General features: G+C 37.1%; 3 protein-coding genes across 7 annotated transcripts in view; 1 reads left to right on the plus strand and 2 right to left on the minus strand.

The window, feature by feature from the left end:
- The window catches only part of LOC122880149 (F-BAR and double SH3 domains protein 1-like), a 61,843-nt gene extending 58,548 nt beyond the window's left edge, over positions 1-3,295 (plus strand). Inside the window, exon 21 of one of the 3 annotated variants that reach the window (XR_006378837.1) lies at positions 1,242-1,327. Coding sequence is in view for 1 of the 3 variants with exons in the window: in XM_044204971.1 (XP_044060906.1) it covers positions 1,242-1,334 (93 nt within the window). In the remaining 2 variants the exon portion in view is untranslated. Of the gene's footprint in view, positions 1-1,241 lie in introns of all 3 variants that reach the window. The other 2 variants (XM_044204971.1, XM_044204972.1) reach the window with 2 other exon arrangements.
- LOC122880160 overlaps positions 1-16,812 on the minus strand; it is a 36,351-nt gene that overhangs the window by 11,364 nt on the left and 8,175 nt on the right. The gene's annotated exons all lie outside the window — the stretch shown is intronic.
- rell2 (RELT like 2) lies at positions 2,422-15,395 on the minus strand. 3 transcript variants are annotated; one of them, XM_044204967.1, is made up of 7 exons: positions 15,089-15,393; positions 14,708-14,772; positions 14,067-14,276; positions 12,637-12,699; positions 12,148-12,211; positions 10,055-10,231; positions 2,422-9,969 (listed from the first exon to the last, which is right to left on the minus strand). In XM_044204967.1, exons 3-7 carry the CDS (start codon positions 14,260-14,262, stop codon positions 8,109-8,111), a joined length of 2,361 nt encoding a protein of 786 aa, XP_044060902.1. In that variant the 5' UTR covers positions 14,263-14,276; positions 14,708-14,772; positions 15,089-15,393; the 3' UTR covers positions 2,422-8,108. The 3 variants fall into 3 exon arrangements, with proteins under 3 accessions (XP_044060902.1, XP_044060904.1, XP_044060903.1); XM_044204969.1 differs by lacking the exon at positions 15,089-15,393 and adding an exon at positions 14,944-15,023; XM_044204968.1 differs by lacking the exon at positions 14,708-14,772 and having other exon boundaries at positions 15,089-15,395.

Genomic DNA, 16,812 nt, shown 5'->3' on the forward strand with positions numbered 1-16,812 from the left:
TTCCAGTTATTGGGCTAAGTTTTGTGTTTTTAGCTCATTCCAGCTCACAGTAATTTGAGCCGACATGGCAGACAAAAAAAAAAAAACAATAATAATAATAAACTGGGACAAACTCAGTAGGGTTCTACCACTTCGCTGTTTGAACTGGAAGTCGCTCAACTCTGAATTTTCATGTGTTTTAGACTCTGCACAGAGGAGTTGAATGTCACTTCCTGGGTCCGCTGTGTGGCGCTAGACAACACCCACTAATTATACATTATGTTCCAATAAATGAAGTGTGGACCACACCCTGAAAATTTCATGTAAATCAAATGATAAATGTCACGCAAGGTTTACTATCTGCTGTCAGTAGGTGATGCAATGACTACAACTCCTTATTTGGCACGAAGATGTCCTCAGGTCAGGACTCTTATCAAACATGTGAAATTTTGGGCAGATTAGACAATGTACTCTCAACATGAGATGTGAACCATGACAACTGTGTTTGATGGAAACTAACAATGTTCACAATGAATGATCATCAAGGGTAAGACTTTGCTGAACAAATTTGAGGTGGATCTGGTTAACCTGGTCGAAGTAATTGGTAAGAGTACAGGGCCTTTAATTTCCTATTGCCAGTAGTTAGTGCTATGACTGACTGTTGGCATGTAGATGTCTTCAGGTCAAGACTGTTGTCAAATGTGAAGTTTGGAGCAGATTTGAACATGTACACTGAAGTTACAACAACTTCCTGTGTCATGGTAAAACATCAACATTTGATGCTATGCCACAGACACGGCATTTAATGAAAACTCACACTTAGCACAACTTTTCATGGCGAAGGTGTTTAGATTGCACTGCGAAAATTTGAAGTCAATCCAATTAATTCTCTAGGAGGAGTTCATTAAAGTACGGAGCCTGTAAATGGCAAAATATAGCCTAAAACTGCACATTCAATTCAAAATGGTTGACTTCCTGTTGGGTTTAGGATATGGCTCCAAGAGGCTTTTTTGTTTGTCTTGGGGTGATATATGTACCTCCCCAAATTTCGTACATGTAGTTGAAATGTAGCAATGCCACTAGGGTCCTCATAGCAGTCGCTGCTCGGGCCCTAATAATAATCTCTACAAAAACAATAGGTTCCTTGCACTTTTGTGCTTGGGCCCTAATAATAAACCAACACAAACTTCATGGCTTGAACCCTAATTATAGAAATGATCAATGATCAACACAACTCCCTCCTTCCTCTCTACTGTTTTTAGTGTCGAGCGCCTCCTCCTCCTCCAACACAGAAGCCTTCACCTCAGGCTGAGACAAAGACTGGAGTCGCTGTCAAGGTTCACAAGAATTGTTAGGACCAAAGGAACACTGGTTTTGTTCCTTTTTTTGTAGTTTTCAATACATAACTTTTATTTGTTTGCAAGCATTTGTTCAGTTTTCCCATTGGTCAGCTTAGTTGATAGGTGATGTAAACTTACAGCAGCTTGTTCACGTATCCTTTATGTGATACGTGAACAGTGGAACTAACCTCCATAAAAGCAGTAAACTGTAGTTGCTTATACAACTAAGTGCACCAGCATTCAGCATAACAGGTAAGTATGTAAAACATGAAATACTGCAGTTCTAACTAAAAGAAAGTGTAAAACCTATTTACATGTTCTTTATAAATACTTATTTGTAAATGTCTTGCAATGAATTGCCAAACACTGTTTAAAGTAATATTTAGAGAATAGTAACGTATTTGTCGTTTAAAGAAAACCTGTAGAATACACCAGTGATAGTCTCCTTTTTGTACAAACATTACCACAAATAATTGAATAATATATTGTATTATATTTTTACCAGTAAAAGTGGATAACATTTTTATTTATATTCCATCTCTACAGAGATAAGTATTATTTTGCATTTTAGTCAAATTAAACTATTTAAAGGTGGGGTATTCTGGAGTAATCCAGTACCAAGTCATTTAACGTTACACACAACACACAAATCGTGGCTGGCATGGCTGGAATAGAATAGAATTGTCTGGCCAGTCCACTTTGTTTATTTCTTATTTACAGAGCCAGGGCTGTGTACAAACACTGGATTTTTTTTCAGCGCATACACTGAACAGACAGCTATCAGACCTTTTAGGAGATATTTGCTGAATTTGACAAAAAGATGTGTATTGGCTTACAATTGCATACCCCACCTTTAATCTGTTGCAAAATATAATTTAATTTAGAATTTCCCTGTTTTGTATTTTTGTTTTTGTACTGTATTTTATAATTATAAAGATTTAATTAAATTAATCTTATTGGGGAGGTTCTCTGTGCATTTTACCGATAGTATTTGTAGTAATAGTATAATGGCTGTTTCTATATCATGCTGGTATGATATACTGTTCATTGCTACCTGGGTCATTGACTGATGTCATGTCGACAAAACACACACTCACACAGGTTTGAAAAGCATAGTTCTGGTATTTTATTTCATTAGAGTAAATTATGATACATCTGCATACAAGTCTTTCATATCACCAGCATGTGTGTTATACTGTACATATATTCCAGGCCCTGCTCTTGAGGACATTATACATCTCTCAAAATGTATTACAAACCCCTTGATTTGATCAAGCTTTTTGATCAAATCTGAGGATTTATAGTGATCATGGATCATGGAAGAATTATGAATTTAGAGGCTTTTTAGCTTTTGCAGTTTTCAGTGGTGATTTCAATTTTTTTGCGTTTATCATAAACTATTTTCTCTACATCAAAAGCCAACAACATGATTCATATATTGTAAGCTTTTATTGGTCCCATTGTCAAAAAACAAACAAAACAAATCATTATGTTTTTTCATGAGCCACACAAATACCAATGTTGGTGTTGCTATGTCTCTCTTAGCTGAACTGGATTTGTCCTTCTTGTTAATATTAATACATTCATACTGTTGCTGGTTTGTAAACCCTTAGGCTGATTGTGACTGGGCCTTTAAGAGGCAGGTATCCTGCCTAAGACTTCACATACACACATGTAGGAAGTTTTGAAATATTAATGTACAACAATGCATCTGCAATGTGTATACCACAGTGGATCTTTTACTAACTAAAATGCGCTGCATATAATTTCCTAATAATAATAAAGTCACATTCATTCTCTGGAAATTCACAATAAGGCCTTTAGCTGATGAATGTTGCTTTATCTTTAAGTTTGCTTTATTTTCTGAATTAGTTTCAAAGAAATTTAGTTGGTAACAATATCTCCTGACTACTGGGCCCCACCCAGTAGTTTTAAGATTAAAAAAAAAAAAGATTTCCAATGCAAGTCAGCTTGTGTCAAACATTTTCTTAAATCAAATTACTTATCTTGACCCTTGTGTACAACAACACAGGTTCTTCACATTTATGCCCTCTGGCAGGATGTACAGAAGGGTGAAATGCAGTACCTCTAGGCTGAGGGACAGCTTTTATCCTCAGGCCATAAGACTGATGAACAGATCTAATCCACTTCCCCCACCTTGCCATATAGGAAGCCTCACTTTGCCCCCCTACTCTGTATACTGTAAATTGTACATGGTGTTCTTTATTTATTTTCTAATATGTATTTCTTTAAACCTTGGATTTCCTTGTAAACAGCATTCAGAGTGAAAGGCAAAGGAAGAATTTAATTGTACAGGGAAACTTGTTTTTAACTGTGCATATGGCAATAAACACTTTGACTTTTGACATAGATCTGTGTTGAATAATATGCCTAATGATAGCTGCACCATTAAGACATCTCATCTTGTTATATTCAAGATTCTATATTTACAATGCAATGTACATATATGATGCATTTAGTCAATTGTTATAGTTCTAAAATGGCTTTAGATAAGTACAAAACAAACAAAAAGAACATGGTCATCTTTATACTTACTTATATTTAGCAGTGTAATTTACAAGATTATTGTGTACAACTTTTTAGCAGGTTAACACATGAGCATATATTGTGTTGAGTAACACAACAGCTTGTTGTTAATAGAATAAATATGTTGATGATGACACAGCAGTTTAGGAGCATATTTACTGTTATGATGAAGGTGGGTGAAATACTCTTTAACATGTGAAGGTGTGATGTGTTTGGTGACCAGCAGAGGGTGACACACAATCTATCATGATCACACTTTGAAAAATTCATAATAACATTAACAGCTCATGAAAAAATCTAAACATATTGGAGAGGTCTGGCTAAAGATAATGTACTGTGTTTCCAGTTTTAGATGTCATTGGATGAAGACATTCTGTCAGACTGAGAAAAAAGAAAACAAGTCTCACAGCCAAGCAGACTACAGGCCCCCTAGTTGGTTTCCCATAAAGACCAGGAAATGACGCTGTCCTCTGACCTGAAACCTGAAACTGTGTCTGGTAAACGCCCTCTGTTCTAACCAGAAGGAGTCTCCAGGGCCAGAATGTATACTGGGCGGAATGCCTGCAAATAGAAATCTTAACAAATAGCGATTCCCTTCTAGGGTTTCATGTCACCATGGTGTTTCTTATGACAAACAAGAGGGACACCCATACTCCCTATAGAAAAACAATTCTTAAAGCTTGTTTTCTCACTTACCCCTAATTTTATCTGCATACAACATACACTACTTAAAGTGGTAATCATCAAAATCATTTATTGTTTTTTCTTTTCTTCCTTTGTTTCTAAGTGCTTATTTTCTGATGTGTTCCTATTTTGGACTTTTTGTTTTGTCATTTCTTTAGCTGTTTTCTTCAGTCATGGTGGCTCACTCACAGTAACTAGTTATTTTTCTATGTATTACAAACAAACAGATATGTACAAACTTCATGAACTGAATGTATAAAATGCTTCAGATTATTACTTTAATAGTTATATTGCCTTATCCTTTTTTACCATAATATTGAAAAAGCTAAGCCTTGGGAAAGCAGTTTTTTTTCATTTATCTTTCAAGAGCACTTTTGCAGCCAATTTGTTTTGTTATACTTCAAGGAAAACTTCAGTTTTTACAAACCTGGACCTTCTTCTTATTGTAATTTTAACCATCATTCCTATAGGTTATGATAGTGCTTTTTTCATCTACACAAGCGGTCAGACAATCATTCAGGCTTTAAACAAAACCTTGTCTTGTGAAACCAAATTTTCAATCTGTCCCCAGATTTCATCATTATTTCAGTGAGTAAAATTTCATTCTACCCAAACTGCAAAAAGGGTTGTAAAAAATTTAATTTTCCTAGAAAAGTGACGATAATTTAACACCATATGCACTCTCGACCACACCTTTAGATTGTTGTTGCAAGGTATATAATGGCCTTCTTATTGTAGTAGTTTTGTATTTAGAATGTACTGTACAGTAAAGGTGAAGTTGTGTATATATATTTTACGTATAACATCATACAGCTGACAGAAACCACAGCTCTTGGAATTAGTAGATTTTAAAAAATTTTTCTTCAGAATTAAGGGCTGCATGGTGGTTAGCGCTGTTGCCTCACAACATGAAGGTCTTGGGTTTGAATCCCAGTGTGGGCAGCACCTTTCTGTGTGTTTTTCCCCCTATCATCAAAAGCATGTATGTTAGGGCTATTCTCCTGTGCCCTTGACCAAGGCACTGGCTTAGACGAAGGCATTGATCCCTGGGCGCTGCACAGTGGCTGCCCACTGCTCCTAATACATAGGATGGGTTAAATACAGAGAACAAATTTTACTAGACGTTGTACTGTGTATGTGACAATAAACTTGATTTGATTTGATTTGAATAGTTTCGCAGGTATGACAGACACTAATGTTGTGTCACAACATGTCTTAGTGAGTTCTCCCGTATAATCAAATGAGGGGAACAAAACACATATATCAATAGAGGATTCCACTATAGTCACCGATCTACAATATCTCTTATGTGATGTAGAAGATTTACAAGTTAGACTTTAAAACACTGCATTATACTTCAAAATACACATCATACCTCAAAATACATTATTTTTAAGTTTCACAGCTTTAAGGACTGCAGAGCTTATTCTGTGGAAGTTTCATGTCTCTGTAGTCTGAGAGCTTATTTCACATATGGGACTCCCACACTGTCATGCCTTGACTGCCATGTACTGCTTGATAATACAATCATCAGTACAAAGTCTATGGCTGTACTTGCCACCATAACTGTCATTTGCTGTGTGCACTTTCCTGGTAAACATTCAATTTATGTTGAACATATGACGAAATGGCATGAGCAGAAAGAAGTGTTGTGACTAGCAAGACTTGTAAAGCCAAAAAAGCCAATGTTTTACTAGATATATTAAAAATATCACAATTCCAGAAAACTGCGGCATAGTCTGGGACTAGAGTGACTGGTGTACACGAAATGTAGTATATTTACCAGTGGAAGTGCCTCATTACACTAGTATAAGAATGTTACTATTACTACTACTACTACTATTACTATACTGACATTACTGGTGTAGTCACTAGTCACTGTAGGCCAATCCAAATTTGGAGAAAAAACTGGGAAATTTGGAATGGTAAGACAACATACTGTACTTGCCAAAAGCAACTAAAGCATAGGGTCAAGTGAAGCGCTTTGAGTGGTCGGAAGACTAGAAAGGCGCTATACAAGTACAGTCCATTTACTTAATTACAAGAACCTGTTGCAAATTCACTAAATTGATACATCTCCATTGGCCAAGCTGCCCATAGAGCGACTGTTGCTCGTTTGTGCTCTTAATCTTGATTAACAATCAGGAAAAACAATAGATGAGATTAGAGGTTGCCAGCCCTCGCACCTGTATACATCAATAAATAATCATGACGGTTACCAAATCAATAAATTAATCACACAGCTCTGGTTAAAGACTCAAATGTAATCAGTCCATTAACAAGTCAATACAACACCTAGATGTTAACTAATCAATCAGCCAGCCAAGTGGTCAGTCAGTCACATATAAAACAATTAGTCAAAGTAAAACTCCACCCTGCATTGCTTATTTTAAAACAAGGCAAATTGAAGGAATATGGATATATAAAATAAATATATTTTTATTTTTTTTTAACCTTCTTAACTACAAATCTTGAGTACTTTACAGTTTTGCCAACCAGCCATACTAGTGGCAGGGCTCTAGGGATAGCAATGTCGGTCTGTCATTCATTTGGTCAGTGGGTCTACCACTGAAATATCTTGAAACTACTGGATGGATTGGCAAAATGGTTGTACAGACAATCATGGTTCCCAGACAATAAATCCTATTGATTTTGGTGAACCCCTAAGGTTTCATGTTATGCCACCATGGGGTTGACATTTGTGGTTTTGGGTCTGCACATATCTACACAATTATTGAATGGACTGACATGAAATTTGGTACAGACAGGATTAGTTGTAATAACTTTGGTGATTCTTTGACTTTTCATCTAGCACCATTATCAGGACAAAATTCCAGTTTGTGCAATACTTTGGTTTATAACCAAATAGATGCTAAACTAATCACATTCCCATCAGCCTCAGCTGTACTTTGGGTTTAGTGCTAATTAGCCAATGTTAGCATGCTAAAATGGTAAACTCTGGCAACCATGGAAAACATTTTCTTCTAAACATAAGCATGTTAACATTGTCATTGTGGGCATGTTAGCATACTGACGTTAGCATTTAGCTCAAACCACCGCTGTGCCAAAGTACAGCCTCTCAGAGCTGCTAGCATGACTGTAGACCCTTATTATATTATATGGAAATAAATGGAAGCCAATGGCATCCAAATGTCTAAAACACAAAAGCATGGTTACCCATGATGCAAAGTAAACGTGATTTTTGGTGAAAGGGCTAAAACATACAACAACATCAATCGTATCATCCTTTAAATCTAGCAGCGGAAGAGAATCTGATGATTTTCCATTAATCACCTGGCTAGTCAGTTAACCAGCCAGTACAATCCCACTGCAATATCTTCACTGCTTAAATGATTAAATGTTCATAATTATCTTAATTTTATTATTACTACATTTCCTTTCCTACAGACCTCTGAGTGGTGTCAATCTTCTTTCTTTGTATTAGCAGAGGACAATTTGAACCATCTCGAAATGGGATACCACCTCTCAATGCTGTTTCGACTAAATGTTCACCATCTTCCCCAACTCCTCCTCCACCCTCTGCTTCTTCCACCTGCATCACTTTGCACTCCCTAATCTTTCCACCATATCATCCTTCTCTTGGCTCACCGTTGGCTCTGCTCCAAAGGTCTCTCCACTTTGATTTTCAGGTTGTCCAACACCTGAAACAGAAACCTCTCCTCCCTGACCAACTGCTGGACTAATTCTCACTTTTTCTGATTCAACTCCATGTTCAAAAGTCTCTCCTTTCTGCTCTTTTATTGAAGTAGAAATGTCTTTCTCCTCCAGCATGGTGACAACAGAATACTCTCTCTTGTTGTCAGGGCTGGCTTTGACGATGGTCACACTACTTATTCTGCTTCCTATAGGTGAGGAGGGTGACAACGGACTGGAAGGCGACAGAGACAAACTGCTCAGTCTTTCTTCAGAAAGCTGATCAGTAGGAGACAAAAGAGAAAAACCTTTATTATCTCCCTCAACTGGTGAAAGTGTAGCTGTTTTAAAAATCCCAGCCCTCTTTATTTCTGTTTTTTCTTCTGTCTTTGGTATTCTGGCTCCTTCTAGGTCTTGTTCCTTTAGAGATAATGGGCTTGAAACCATATCCCCTTTGGTCATAGATGTTACAGATGTCACATTTCCTGACTTCAGACGAGGTAAACTTTCGAAGGACGGCTTTTTATCAGCTGGAGAAGAAGAGGGGGTTTGTGGTGATGCTGGCATAGTGTCAAGTTTGGGGCTAGGAGTAAGAGCAGGTGAAGGAATTCGGGCTTGTAATGGACTAATGCTTTTTCCAAAGGATGAAGATGGAATAGGGGATTGGCTAGACATCACTTGGCCTGATGGAAGTTTGGGGATTGGAGTGAGTGCAGGGGAAAAGGCAGTTTTTGCAGCCTCTGATGGCGTATTTCTTGAGCTTAGCTTGGGACTCAATGTGACCGCCAGGGATGAGGTAGGAGTTTTTAACGAAGAGGCTGAAAATGGGGTCTTGACTGGGAACAAAGATGAAGGGGATGAACCTAAGTTTATTAAAGCTATGCTAGCACCAAAACCTGGTTCCAGATCTGTGCTGGAGCTTGGGTCAGGGGGAGTTTGGGTAACTAGAAAACCTGTGCTAGAAAATGATTCAGGTTGACCTGTAGGAATGTCACCAGTGAAACCTAGAATGGATCCAGGCATGGGAGCAATAGGTGTAGAGGTCTGTAGCGGCATAGGATCGTATGCCTCATTTTTTAACACCTTATCCTCGAGATCTCCTCGTTTCTCTGTTGTCTTAAATGTCTGTCCAGATGAAGTAGGAGATGGAATGGGAAGAGAGCTGGGGGCAGAAGCTGCTGTTCTCCCAACGGAAGGTTTGATCATAAGGTTTGTACGAGGTTCAGGACTGGGCCCATGTTTAGAGCCATCCTCAGGAGAAGAGATAGAGTCATGGGCCTTATTCTTACTTTGGGAAGAGGGAGAATTAACAGAACCTGAAGTTTTAGCCACATATTGAGGTAAAGCAGGCGTTTGATTTTTTGAGCGCTCGGTTTCAGGATTGATACCAGGTTTAGTACCACTTTCAGAGGCGACTCCAATGTTCTCTGCCTGCAACAGTTCCTCCAGCACCACAGGTTGCTGCTGAATAGCAAATCTAACACCTCCAGTCTCCCCACATGTCCTCTCTCCTACTTTAATGCCAAGGGGGTCACTACCCCGCCGCAGCCCAAATAAAGTTACACTCTTCCTGCGTTTTCCCACATTCGGAGCAACCCCATTGGAGCTCTCTGAAGGCGGTCGAACATCCTTGAACATGCTTCTCAGATTGTACACGCCCTCCTTCCGCTCCTCGCTGTCCTGGGATTGGTCCAGCTGGTCCCCTGAACTAACATATGGATTAGGACCTCCATGGAGCTTCTTATCAGTGTGTGTCACCCGGAACCTGAAGGAATAATGATAGATGAAATATTTCTGCTACTCTATTCCAGCTTGCTCTTTGCACAAGTGGTTTAATCGTGTGTTGTTACCTGCCAACAGAGAAGACAGTCTGTTCTCCAGGTCGTTGTTTGGAGCGGGGGGTTCGGCTTTGTCGGCGGCCCTTTTTAGATCGGACCTGGGCACAGAGGTGGCAGGAGTTGTGGTCGGTGCCTGAGTGGACTGTGTGGTGATGGGGAGGAACACCACCAATGGACTCCTTACGCAACCTGTACATCAGCATGATCTTTATTATTATTATGAACATTATTCATGAATGAAACTTTCAGGGTATGTTTCAGGTACTTATGTGGACATATCTGGTATGTTTTGTGATGATTGGCCCAACGGTTGTTGACTTTGGTTTGTTTATGTGGTGAGCCATGCCCCTTTTGAAGTTCATTGGTCAATATCCGATTGGGCTCATATTTCTGTGGAAGCACATGCAAGTCACATTCCAGTTTTGTAAGCAGCGTTGAACGGGTCTTCGCCTCCATGTGTGCCTCGGGGGGAGTGACAGCCGCGGTCTTGTGACCAGAGGCTGGCTGACAACAAGACCATCGGCACTGCGCAAACGATTTAAATATCACTTCCTGCATCCACTATGTGGTACTAGAGAACATGCACTAATCATACACGGTGTTGCTGTGTATAAAGTGTAGATCACACAATAAAACTCCAAATTAGCCTTAGTCCTCATCCTGGGACTCTTATCAAGCATGTGCAATTTGGAAAATATCTGAGGATGTGGAGCTGAGGTAGCACAGTTACTAATTTTGAAACAAGGAAGCACTGTTACTAATTTTGAAATGAGGTAGCACTGTTACTAATTTGGAAGGAGGTAGCACTGTTACTAATTTGGGAACAAGGTAGCACTGTTACTAATTTTGAAACCAGGTAGCACTGTTACTAATTTTGGAACCCAGAATTCACTGCATCACCACGGCAACACCGCTTGAGAAAACATAAAAAGCTTCACAATTTAGCATCAGAACGGTCTAGATTATACTACCCAAATTTGAAGTCGATTAGATTCATTCTCTAGGAGCATCCCTATCCATCCCTATCTCTAGCCATTTTGAAGGCTAAAAGTCATTAGGGGGCGCTATAGAGCCGATGTGAACTCAAATTGAACTATTTACCAGTTGAAGTCTGGACGCAAAGTCATTAAAATTAGCGCAGGAAATCCAAAATGGCTGACTTCCTGTTAAATTCCTGTAAATCCTCTCTAAAGAAACTGAAATGTGTTCTTTATGATGAGAACAATGAACCTTCAAAATCTCATGAAGATCAAAGCAATTTTATCCCAACCGTTGCGTGTGTTGAGGTACATTGAGGTACTTTTTACTTCACTACATTTTTTTTGACAGCTTTAGTTACTAGATTTTTGCACAAAACATACGAAGATCTTATAAAATATGATGTTTTGTTATACATTAAACTACCCAACAGACAGAAAATTAATCGGTAACTATTTTGATAATCGTTTACAGTTTTGATGCAAAAACATTTAATGGTTCCAGCTTCTCAAATGTGAGGATTTGCTGCTTTTCCTTTTAATTATTTTAATTTATTTTTTTAAAAATACAACCAAACAATCAATTCATTAATCGAGAAAATAATCAGCAGATTAATCCATAATGAAAAAAATCATTAGTTGCAGTCCTATACAAAACAGTTTGCTCCACCTCAACCTACAACAGTAAAATCCTGCTTTTACATTAATGCATGAGTAATAATAATCAATTCATATAATATATAATAGAATAACAGTCACAGGGGCCATTTTTCTACATTATGCTTGGGTGGCATGCACATTATATGACAGGCATCAGGAGTTTATCCACCCTTATTTTTGTCCCCTGGGGACTAGCCTTTATTTGTTTTATTATTATTATTGACTACTTATTTGAGAAAATACAACATAAAATGCTGAAAAAAATTCAGGCTGACCGAATAAGTCCCTTAAGACTCTAGAATGCTGTGGCACATGTACTGACAAGAGATTTCCCATGATGCACGGAGCTCCTCTGTCCTCTGCTCCCTCAAGGTTAAAAATTTAAATGTTGTTTCATTGTGACATTAACATGCAATCAACAGACAGTAAATGTGTCACACCAATACAGGCTCTGTTGGATGAGCTTACCTGGGGTCATGGCGCACACAGACATTGTGATTCCCCAACATCTCATTGAAGGCTTCCATGTTTGCTAGAGGTGACAACAAGAAGAACCCATGTTAGAGTAACACTAATCAAGTACTGTTAGATGGATTTGCTGATGCATACTGATCTAATCTGATAAGAATAAAATTGCAGATATATCCAGATATGTGTGTCATTTTTTGTATTTTTTGGCATGAAAATGGTAAAATCTAAGAATGTTAAATATAAATTCAACAGCTCTCATTCAAAAATACATCCATCACATATATCAACCCCCAAAACAGCACATCAGCATACAGATGACAGTATAGCAGAGAATAGTAAAACAGAACACAGTGAAGGACAAGAATAAACCAAAAGATTAGACTAGATTCAAGTTGATAAACTTTAACTTCACACTGAACTAAATTAAACAGAAAATTAAACAGAATTCAATCCAAAATACTATTCAGCAATTCTTATATTTATCACCTTCATTTTCAATGATGCATTTGAGGATCTGCTCCACTGTATCCTGGTTCTCTTCATCCTCATCTGAAACATAGCAGAACAACAAACAGATTAAACACCTTTTAACTATTGCAATCCTTCTAGCCAAACACCCCACCTGAACTGTCTGTCAACAAACACTGGTTAAAGGGTTGGTTCACCCAAGTTCACAGAATTTACAAAAAGAGGTTAAAGGTTTTGAGATATCCTCCAGTACAATGGAGATTAATGGCATTTCACATAAAATAAAATTAAAAAAACATTTTTCATTAAGATTATTTATTTGGTATTCAATAGTGGAGGAAATATTCAGATCCTTAACTTAATTAGTACTTAAGTACTTAATACCACATTGTAAAAATGTTTCAAGTAAAAGTCCTGCATTGAAAATGTTACTTCTAAAAGTAAAAGTATGTTAGGAAAATGTACTTAGAGTATTAAAACTACTAGAATACTATACTATACTAAATTATATCATTAGATTATTATTACTCATGCATCAATGTAAAAGCAGGATTTTATTGTTGTAATTGGTCGAGGTGGAGCTAATTTTTAACTAATTTGTATAGGACTGCAACTAATGATTATTTTCATTAGGGATTCATCTGCTGATTATTTTCTCAATTAATTGATTGATTGTTTAATTTGTAAAAATTCTGAAAATAGTGAGAAATGCTGTCACAATTACCCAAAGTGACACCTTCACAATGCTTGTTTTGTCCAACCAATGGTACAAAATTAAAAATGATTAAAAATGAATTAAATTAGAAAAATAATTAAAAGGAAAAGCAACAAATCCTCATTTTTGTGAAGCTGGAACCATGAAATGTTTTTGCATGAAAAATGACAAATGATTATCAAAATAGTTGCCAATTAATCTGTCAATCGGCTAATTGATTAATCCACTAATCATTTCAGCTATACTTGTATATACAGTTGTGTATTTTAAAACAACTTTATAGTTTATAAAGTCTTGATATGTTTTGTTTGCAAAAATATTAATCTGTAAAGTAATTAGTAACTAAAATTGTCAAATGAGTGTAGTGAAGTAAAAAGTACAATATTTCACATTAAGTACAGTAAATGTATGAAAGTAAATGAGTTACATTCCACAACTATTAAGCTGCTCCAATGAAAAGTGTTCACAGGAATATGTTTGGATTATCCAGAATCAACATGAGCACTGTTCAAGATTCAAGATCTAGAAATTCAAACAAATGAACACAAAAAACGCTATTTGGTATTGCTGTTTTTCAGCACAGACTGCAAGCCAGACAGAAAACTATACAATTGTATTTACAGGCTGAATAGTACTCTCGAGACTGGTAAACGTGTTCATGTGTAAAATCAATTGAGTGCCCATTAAAGTACTTGTGACCTCCTTGTCTATTCTACTTTTTTTCTCAACTCACCGTCTGCATTTCCTCCAAGCTTCTCCTCCTCCTCCTCATCATCCATGTCTCCAGTGCGGCAGCGGTAGCCCTTCTTCTTCAGCAGATGGCAGATGAGGAAGCCAAGCAGTCCGGTGAGGAAGAAGAGGAAGACCACTACAAAGATCATGTAGGGCGGGGGATGTTCCCCCACCCCCGAGGTTTCTAATTCAGTCATATCGTAGGTTCAACCTGAGTTATGGAAAGTGAGAGGGAGAGATTAGATTTAATAATTTTCAGGGACAATCAGCATTTTGAGTTTCAACTACTTAGGTGAGAACATGTTACTGAGGTGAGACAGTTAGTCCTCACTCCTTTAAGAGGCTTTTTAAGGGCTAAATGGTAAATGGACTGTACTTATATAGCGCCTTTCTAGTCTTTCTGACTACTCAAAGCGCTGCAACTTGGATTTAGGTTGGTAAAATAATGAGACACCTATCTGTTCAATTGATGTATAAACTGGGACATTAGAGTGGGAAAAAAAGACATTTGTGTCATGTTTTGTAACACTCTCATCTATTTCTGTTAAATTACCTTTAATGCTATGTTGGCTCTAAATTAAAATAAATAATAATAACAGATCAAGAGCGCTAGAAATATAGTGTGAGTTAAAAAAATTTTACAGGCTTTGTCGTTTCAAATCATCTTCAAGCTTTCTGTTGTAGACTGGTCAACATCAACAGTCAGTCTGTGGGAAACAGAGAAAGGGAGGAAGAGATCCCAATCAGATTATCAGACTCTAACAAAAAAATATGTTTAGTGAAAAATGAAAATAAATTAATTATTCTCCTTTTTTTTGGCAATAATAATCTATGCTTGTATAGTCGATTTAACCCTAATCTTACTGTGATGTACTTACTTTAAAGACATTTTTTAACATGGCATTTGTCTAACTTTGCCCAAGCTATAATCTCTCCAATTCTCTGCAATTTTGTAATGCAAAATACAGTAACCTTGTAACATCTTTCTTTATGCCTGATAGCTGACAAATAGATAGTTCTTACCATTTTCCTGCCTGTCAAAAGTGGAAGTGAAAGTCAGCATGGTCGATGTCAATGGTCAATGCCAACGAAAACACAGGAAAAAGCTGTTGAGATTTGGTTGATAAACAATATAAAAATGTGCACGATGGATAACAAGCTAAAACCAGTGGACAGCGTGTGCCCCTCCTGTACAGTATGGGTTCCCCTTAGCCCCACCTTATCTGTCTATCTACAGCGAAAGAAGGAGGCACAGGAAAAGAGAAAAAGATTAAATGAGGGAACCTCATCATCATTGGTTTAACAATGAAAAAACACACATGTAAACATGCAGAATATAAAAAAGACACTAGTTTACACCTATTATACATTCTGTGCATAATACATGATATAGATTCATATAATTATGTGTAAATGTCACATAACATGTAATTGTAAATGTGAAAACAGTAAATACACACACACACAGTGTAGACTATGAGTTAACATATAGCAGCTTATCAGTGTTGCCCTGCCGCTGGCTTATCAGCATCCATTAACGCCCCTCACACACACTCACACTCATACACATTCTTATCAGCACTTGTTCCCTCTGAAACATTTTAGGGTGGTTAAGCATTGATAGTACATATCATTAGCACTCACAACTAAACATCTTCAAAACAGCTTATTTTTTCTTCACTATCTTTGTGAATTCAAATAAATGTTTGGTGATAATTCATAGTGTAAATCAGCAGTACAGCAAGTGGTATACTGATGCTTTATGAATAAAATCAAAGGATCAGCTCCATTCATGCACTGAATGTACAGTACAGTATGTCTGTATCAAGTGTCACATGGTACACAACATAAGCGACACACACTTTATTTACTTTCTCCCTGCTAAAATTGTCTGTTACGAACATATTGTCCATTGCCCTTTCCCTAATCCTGCCATCCTTCCTCCATGCTCCATGCATTGTATTTTATTTTTCTTATAAAGCACTCTCTCTTTTACATATGAATATTACATTATTAGTAATATTATTACTATGAATAATGTTTGTTTTTTTGGTGGGGTTTATATAATAAAAATAAAACAATCTAAAGCTTTTTCAGTTCACTGTCCCTTGCCTTATCTTTGACTGATGTTCAATTCTAACCTCTTTTTAGGGGAATATCATCAAAATATAGAAAATGTTGCATGATCAAACCCCGATTCTGATTAACATTTTGTATCCTTATTGATAAAAAGAATTGAACTTCTCTGAAAGTTGGCCTCAGAGTACAGAGAATTGATAAGCTTTCTCGAGTAACTTCCTCTGTCCCGTGACATTTGCCAGGCTCAGGCCACTAATAGAAAATTTAATGATTGAATTGAGTAGCAATGAAAACAACAAATTGCTCAGTCTTAAAGCTGCTGTTATCAATGTTTTTACATAGTAATTTGATCCATTATTAAATCGATCAAATTACTATGTGTAATGTGAAAGGTTTCTCATGCAGTAACAAACCCACAGAGAATTTTCACCTGACTCTGAACTTCCTCTCAGCTCTAAGAAGTTTTTTAGTCTTAATTTACTCTAAGGGCTCTCATCAGCCTTGTTTCCAGGCTAGTTGTTTCTTATATACCTAAAATTACCTAGGTTGTATTTGGTTATTTGCATTAAAGAGCCAGACATTTTTCTCAGGAGTTAGTAGAGACCAAAAACAGAGCTAAAAGTATAATGAACATTGGACTTACATTTAGCTTTAAGTCACTGGTAACA

Source organism: Siniperca chuatsi, linkage group LG8 (assembly GCF_020085105.1).
Source record: "Siniperca chuatsi isolate FFG_IHB_CAS linkage group LG8, ASM2008510v1, whole genome shotgun sequence".
NCBI classification, from domain to species: domain Eukaryota; kingdom Metazoa; phylum Chordata; class Actinopteri; order Centrarchiformes; family Sinipercidae; genus Siniperca; species Siniperca chuatsi.

Bases quoted from the DNA above. Each gene is read 5' to 3' on its own strand.
- rell2 (XM_044204968.1), bottom strand. From the start codon at position 14,262: ATGACTGAATTAGAAACCTCGGGGGTGGGGGAACATCCCCCGCCCTAC. The intron at 12,700-14,066 runs GTGAGTTGAGAA...GCTATGTTTCAG, and splicing joins GCTTGGAGGAAATGCAGACG to ATGAGGATGAAGAGAACCAG. The intron at 9,970-10,054 runs GTAACAACACAC...TTATTCCTTCAG, and splicing joins ACTGTCTTCTCTGTTGGCAG to GTTCCGGGTGACACACACTG.